The following is a 7512-nucleotide window of genomic DNA, read 5'->3' on the forward strand; positions in this document are numbered from 1 at the left end:
ATACATAAATCTTTTTTCTAATCCATGTAGCCTTATTCTATAATATATCCCATGGTGCAGATTGCACTAGGCAATGGCACCCAACTCAATTTCAGCCTGCATTGCAGATCAGTAGAAAGTGAAATCGGACGAGGTGCTAGGGCTTAATTCACTTTATGCATCATGAAAAGTCATGAGAACTCATCATGAGAATTTCCTTACTTAGCATGCCCTTTTAAGAATAGCTTATTTTTATACCACTGTGAACATGGGCACAGGTAAGAATTATTTTAAGAAAAACCCACATATTAAGAATATTTAAAATGCAATGAAAAATGCTTAAATGCTTAGCAATTCATAGGTTTTGTTGTTTTTGTAAAATACCCTAAGAAATGACATTTTACAGGATGAGGATTTTTACGTTGGGTAGCCATCAGCCAGTGTTACATAAGGCAGCAGCTAGTGTCAGAACAATTCTACAACAGGTTATTGCTTCAGCCACATCCTTGAGATTCAAGTTTTCCTTCTCAGCTCAGAATAACTGACAGATTAGAATATTTCACTAAAAAGGCTCAGGGCTTCTTGTTTGTATGAAAGAGACAAGCACAGAATAAGAAACGTGAAGTATAATTAGCATCCTTGCTGTGAATGGAAGACAAATAAAAAGCGGGATAAAGGAGCGGTTATGCTTTAAACAAGAGTGAATGACACAAATAACCTTATGGAAACAGCCTGTCTGTAGCCAAACTGCCTGCTGTATTGCCTTGCAGATTAATCTTGAATCAAAGTCCCCTCCCAGCACACTCACACACACACACACATATACAGAGCAGAGGCTGCTGGCTGAACCACACTTCTAATCTTCTCTCCGAAGCGGCTGCAAATGTGATCTGGAACAATAAATAAAAAACAGTGTAGAGCCGGTGCTATGAAATGAAACAAGCAGAGGACGATAAAGCACTATTTTACTAGGTTGTAAAAATAAAAGAAGGTGGGGCTGGAGGATGACTGAGAGCCACAAGCAGCCAGCTAACCTTAGAAAATATTGACTTTTTTTAGTCTATTTATTGGTGGAGGAACAAGAAGCGTGTCCAGCTTCGCGGAGATGAAGACAGAGAGGGAGGAGAGAAGCAAAGTGTTAATGACAGAGTGCGAAACATAGCCTCACTGGATCACTCTGGAATATTAGAGTGGAATGCTGAATCCTGGATGCGATGTGGATATAAAAAAGTACCAGCGTGCTGCTCAATACTAACAAGTTTGGAAAATATTTAGCGACATGGCATAAGGGTGTTGCCTGCTTTGGATTTTATCAGAGATGTAAAAATCAGGAGGCGGCTGAGGTGTAATCAGTTTACTCTTGATCTGATTGAAGAAGAGCACACAGGATCCATCTACATCGACAGTCTAATTTCTCTTCTCTGGATTGAACAAATTGGATATTTACTTTCAGAACACAGGCAAGCTTTCCTCTGCCTGCAGAATGTCATGCGACATTACATACCTGCGCTTCATCTTATCTCATTGGTATTTTAGAACTGTTCACTTGTAGAAAGTCGACAAAACATGTTAAGTCGCTGATTGCGCTTCTTCTGTGCATTGCGGAATTGAAGTCTGACTTGGGATTATTTTTTTGCTTAATTTTACTTATGTTTTGGAAGTGACGTCTCATTTTTCTGCCGCTGGATTTTTTATTTTTAGGTTAATCACCATGTGTGCTAATATAGTATATGAATGGCTGAAAGCATTGCAGCTTTCTCAGTATGCAGAGTCATTTGTGGATAATGGATACGATGACTTGGAGGTATGCAAACAGATTGGGGACCCAGATCTGGATGCCATTGGTGTGATGATCCAGCAGCATCGAAAGAAGATCCATGATGCAGTGCACAGGTTGAGGGAAGAGGAGAAAGAGGCTGCAAGTGGATTATATTTCACTTTGGAACCCCAGGTAGACTCACCAACTCCAGATATCTACTCCAGCCACATGATGGAGCAATATGAAACCAAAGCATGGAGGGAAGTCCAGGGTCACAAACCTGTACCAAGGAGTAATAAAACTGGCCAACTAAATAAAAACTTGGTAACTTATCCTAAACTTAAGCTAAAGATCATGATAAGGGATAAACTTATTCGGGATGGTGTCAACCTCAGTAAGCCACCTTTCTCCAAAAAGGTAAGACATTATAATTAAAGGTAACATTCAGTTTTCATGAAGTTAGCCTTCTTAATTAACTTGTGGACATACTAAGGTGTATATCTAAGGTGTATATCTTCTGTGTATTCTACTTTCAAATGAGCGACCTCATTTTGGATCTGTGATCCAAATCTTTGTAGTTAAAAGTGGATCCTGGCTTCCAGTTGTCACTAAAGTGTGCACTTTCAACATTTTGCCTTTTTAAAGTTTTTTAGATACTGGCTTCTGAAGATGTTATTTGTCAGTTTTATACAATTTTTGCTATGGTAATTTTTAATAAATCTCGGATCTTTGTGCAAACTACTGTAACTTATAGCAACCAGTCAACTGTTTTAAGTGCTTTAACCTGGAAAGGCGAAATTGAACAGGTTGTTTTGAGCTGCTGAGAAAATCTAATTCCAATAGGAACTATATAGTATTTTATTCCATTTGATAGGTTTGGGAAATATACACGATGAGCATAATACTTTTAGGGAATATGTTCACAAATGTGGATTATGAATTAACGTTGTGAAACAGACTAGGATCTGCATGCCCATGCAACGTTTACACTTTATGCTGATACAGTTATCACAAACCATAATAAGGTTCGCCACCCCAGCCGTCTCTTTCGTCTCATTACCATAAGGGAAATTGCTTACATGCAACATTTCCTGAATCACAGCGCTTAAGTTTGCAATGTTGTCATTCAAAGCCCTTTCCCTGTGTGCAGGCTCTATTCATCTTTCACATCATGGTTAAATACAGGGAACTGTCTATCTCTCCCATGAGCACTAGATATGCCTGGTCACTCGCTTATTGCACAGCAGTCATTTCAGCACAAGCTTTGTGGTCTGTTGACAATGAGTATAATTTGGTTTGTAACTCTCATTTACCATAGAGATCAGGGTTGTTTTTTTCTGGGTAAAAAGTGTTGTCACAATAAAAACAGTAAGACCCATCCTTAAAATGGGTAAAAAGGAGACATTTAACCAGTGACATGAAACCTATATAAAAGATACTGCATATGTTTAATGTGTTATGTCTGCTGTGGACTTTATGTAAGGCATGCTGGATACTTTTGTATGCATATCGTGACCAAATATCCTACTTTGTAGCATATGCCAAGGTCAGTTCCAGGTCTCAGGAAGAGTTCATCTCGAACATCACACAGCGGCTCTATTTTCTCCCGGTTTTGGTGCACTTAGCTTCCCTGACTGCATGATTAAGTACAAGTACAACCATGTGGCCGCTCCTGATAATTAATTAGTGGTCTTTTAGACTATAGTCACTGTAAAGCATGAGCTCCACACACTTTCCCTACCTGTGTGGCACCATAAATTCTCCCTTAGCACCCCAAAATATGTCGCTTTACAAATTATAGAATACAAATGGAAACTGCATGAATCAATATACAACGATAAACATTTTAAACAAATAGAACCTGGGGGCAGAGTCACATTTTACATAGTCAAGTGAACCTATGTTCACCTATAAGAATGCACAAAATAATTAAAAGATATAATTTCCTTTGTAAATGAATGGATGATTCAAGGCAATAGAGCTTTAAAAAGCTAATACTCCTCCAGTAAATCAACCTCATTGTGTGTAAAATGTGATATGGCACAAAGCAGTTGCGTTATTGATAATTGTACACCCATATGGAACTGTTCAGTTAAAATTGAAAGGGGTGCATAAACATCATATTAGGTACAGAAAACATGTGTATTAATTAACATTTTTGCTGGACAATGATCCATGATACGATTAAAAAAAAATCAGTTTCATTTTAAACATTATCTTCATATATTCATTTGATGTATGATGAACAAATAACTGGGCATGTTAATATTCTTTCTGTCTAGACATGAATATGTCATGCACATAGGTGTAGCAGGTGTGAGAAATCCTTTCTTACTTTAATGTGATGGTATTTATATTGCTTTTCCAACTAATGTTCTTGTAGATGTCTTAAATCTGCCTTAAGGTGACCATTCATAGACTGCTTTTTGCAACCATGTGATTACTCCTGAGAACACTGGGTCATTTAAAGATATTAGATCTAAGAGATTAGCAACAAGTAATTTTTAACATCATAATTCATTGTAAGTGCATGCAGACATTTTACAACTGCTTTATGATTGTTCCCTTTTCTCCAAAGAGGAGGAAGCTGTCCATGTACCACATGGTTGCATGACACTCGACAGAGCAAATCTCTTATTGCCCATTGCTCTCAGTGAGAGGTCTGCCAATATAAAGTCACCATACACATAGTTTAACAAATTACATACACAGCTGATTCTTGCAACTTCAGCAATAAATGTGTGGATTATGGGGAATGCAGCAATCCTTCCTTAAAGTAGATGGAAAATGCTGATTGTTTGAAAGATATTTTAATCTTTACTGTGATTGTTAAGAGTTAAATAAGTAATCCTTTAATTTAGCATCAGACAATAGCTTCAATGATCTAAAGCATACTCTGTTTCCTCACATTCCAGGAATAGTTTCAGCAGGCTTAGTTTGGATGGTAAAGTTTTGTAAGAAATGTGCTGTGTACACACACACAGAAGGGGGTGATTAGCATCTATGGCTTGCATTTCATTGGTTAGCACTGAGACAGCAGGACCCCTTCCTGTGACATTCATAAAACTGAACTTTCTCCTGGCACTCAAATTCACTGATCTGATGAGGACGCAGATGAGCCTTCTGTTTAACCTAGTCATGAATAGTTATATTTCTGGAGCTTGTCACAGTTTAATTAAATACAGAAGAAGGGACAATATTGAAATAAAGCAAAAGTAAATGAATACCGTTTGATTGCATATATGAAATCATGAGGGATGTTCTGGAGACCTGAACTCACAGACATAGATTACACAAATTACACAGTGTCATTGTACATTTGTGTAGGATGAATTTACATTTTCTAAAAGTCAGATTTATGAAGATGTATGATAAAACCTTTTGTAACTTGTTTATGTCACTTTTTCTAGACTTCCCCAAGCATAATACTACCAGTTAGAAAAAACAGTGACACCTATACTTTTAAAAGAGGTACTACAGTGCACCAAATTAATTTATTTTTTTACTGACAACTTTTCGGATAATGTCATATTCATTTGTTAATACATTTATGTATTTATAGAACATCTTAAAAATGCTTTTGGGCTTTGCATAGAACAGTCAACCATTAAACTTCCAACATTTAACACACACGTACTAAAAAATGTTTAGGCAGAACCCAACATTGTGTGATCTGAAGCCAAGTAAACACTGTTGTTTAAAGTGCACAGTATTCTCAAATGTATTATTTATAGGGGTAACACCCAGGGATACACCGATACCGATATTAGTATCAGTGCCGATAACGAGTATTTGGGCGAGAACCCCGATACATACTTCCAATACTCCTTTGACCGGCAGTGCTGAGGGAGCAGGGAGCCGGCTTCCTTTCCAATCAGGAAGCCGGGCGGTGGGTTATTACCTGCCTCCCAGCTTCCTGATTGGCTAGGAAGCTGGCTTCAATTGTAACTAGGCAGCCTGGCCTAACCAATCAGGAAGCTGGGTGGCATGTAATCGCCTGCCTCCCGGCTTTCTGATTAGTCAGGAAGCCAGGCTGCCTAGCAATAAGTGAAGCCGGCTTCCTAGCCAATCAGGAAGCTGGGAGGCAGGTCATGACGTGCCACCCGACTTCCTGATTGGCTAGGAAGTGAGCTTCACTAGTTGCTAGGCAGCCTGGCTTCCTGACCAACCAGGAAGCAAGACGGCACCTCATGACCCACTGCCCGGCCTCCTGATTGGTCAGGAAGCCAGGCAGCCTCGGCAAGTGAAGCCGGTGTTCTTTCGATAGAACACCGGCTTCCCAGGCACCCTTAACAATATTCAGTATTGGCGAAAAACCTGTGTCGGTGCATCCTTAGTAACACCAAATGTTAATATAAAAATTCAATAACTTGTGTTCTGTAGTATAGTAGGTCAACTCTTTTACCTTTCATTTATCAGCAGAGTAATGGAAATTTGCCAGTACAGTTTACATGTGCTTTTTTAAAAAAAAGTTAGAGTTTGGTCTGCATGCCTGGCATAGTCTTTAATGAAATTGTATTTAGTAGAAGGAGCTGGAAGTGGAATCCGTGTGATTTACTAATCATAATATCTTTCTGTCTTCTGTGGTTGAGAACTCAAGCTCGCCCATCGAAGGAAGAGGAACCTGAGCTAAATGTTTGATAATGTTTACTGTGTAGTTATCATATCCTATCCTTATGTATGTACCTAAGCTTTGGATAATAATCAAAATAATATTGTGGATGCAAGCAATGCAAATTACATCTTCATCCTTTTGCATGGTTTCTGGGCTCTTTCTCCATGAAGGGGTGAGGAATGTGATAAGTAAAGGTGAACTTTCAGGTAGAGCTGATATTCCTTTAAATCAAAAGGTGGCATTTGAGGTGGTTTGGGCATCTTGTATATGGATGCCTTCTGAGAGGCTCCCTCAAAAGCTGTACCTAGTATATCCACATATATGGGGACCCTGAAGAAAACCCACAAAATATCGGTGGGTTTATACCTCTCAGATGTCTTGGGAAAATCATGGTAGCTACCAGGAAAATGCTGAAGTTTGTGGATAGACAAAAAGAAGCCTGATCTGGCTTGTTCAGCCTGCCTTCTCCTGAGCCATCTAAAAATGATGATGACGATAACCATAATTTTCGTGATGGACTGACCGTTCATGATTTGATATCAAACTTCTGTTTATTGTTACCCACAGGACAACAGATGCAGACAAATGTATCTGGCCATTTGGCACGTGGCGCAAATGTTGGGCTCAGGATGGCAGTAGCAAAATAGGCATGTGGTAATCAATAGTCATATAGTCATCATTAGGCTGCATTTACAATCTTGGTCATTCAGTATCTGATTGTTGCCTGTCTTGCATTTTATTTAATCCTAGCAGCATGCCATGTGAAGAAACAGGGAACAGTCATATACAGCCACAAAACCATAGGATAGGCATGCACAGAGGGTGTGCCAAGGGCACAACACCGAAACTGCAACAGCAGGCACCATGTTTTTAGTCCCTGAGCTGGTGGAGAGATCACAAAGATTTCTCTGTGACCGGCTCAGCAATACAAAGTGCAGCAACACTTGCCACTTACATTCCCCAACAAAATAGCCGCAGTACTCAGTGCCTGGGAAGCTGCGAGGGAGGTGACTGCGGCTTCCCATTCAATCAGGAAGCCTGGGTGGGTGACCACCGGCCAAGGTTCTCTGCTTCATTACTGCACCCCTGCTGGAAGAGGTAAGGGACAGTTGAAGAGATGGTAATTGGGGATGCCCCAGGTCTGTGTATGTAATACTAT

At 39.5% G+C, this 7512-nt stretch overlaps 1 protein-coding gene across 2 annotated transcripts in view; it reads left to right on the plus strand.

Annotated features, from left to right (window-relative positions):
* The first annotated feature begins 810 nt into the window (after window positions 1-810).
* The window catches only part of SAMD5 (sterile alpha motif domain containing 5), a 32167-nt gene continuing 25465 nt past the window's right edge, over window positions 811-7512 (plus strand). For both annotated transcript variants that reach the window (XM_018559380.1, XM_018559379.1), the window contains exon 1: window positions 811-2155. In XM_018559380.1, coding sequence (XP_018414882.1) covers window positions 1691-2155 — 465 coding nt within the window. In that variant the 5' untranslated portion in view covers window positions 811-1690. The remainder of the gene's footprint in view (window positions 2156-7512) is intronic.

Source organism: Nanorana parkeri, unplaced genomic scaffold, assembly GCF_000935625.1.
Source record: "Nanorana parkeri isolate BGI_ZX_2015 unplaced genomic scaffold, ASM93562v1 scaffold391, whole genome shotgun sequence".
NCBI classification, from domain to species: domain Eukaryota; kingdom Metazoa; phylum Chordata; class Amphibia; order Anura; family Dicroglossidae; genus Nanorana; species Nanorana parkeri.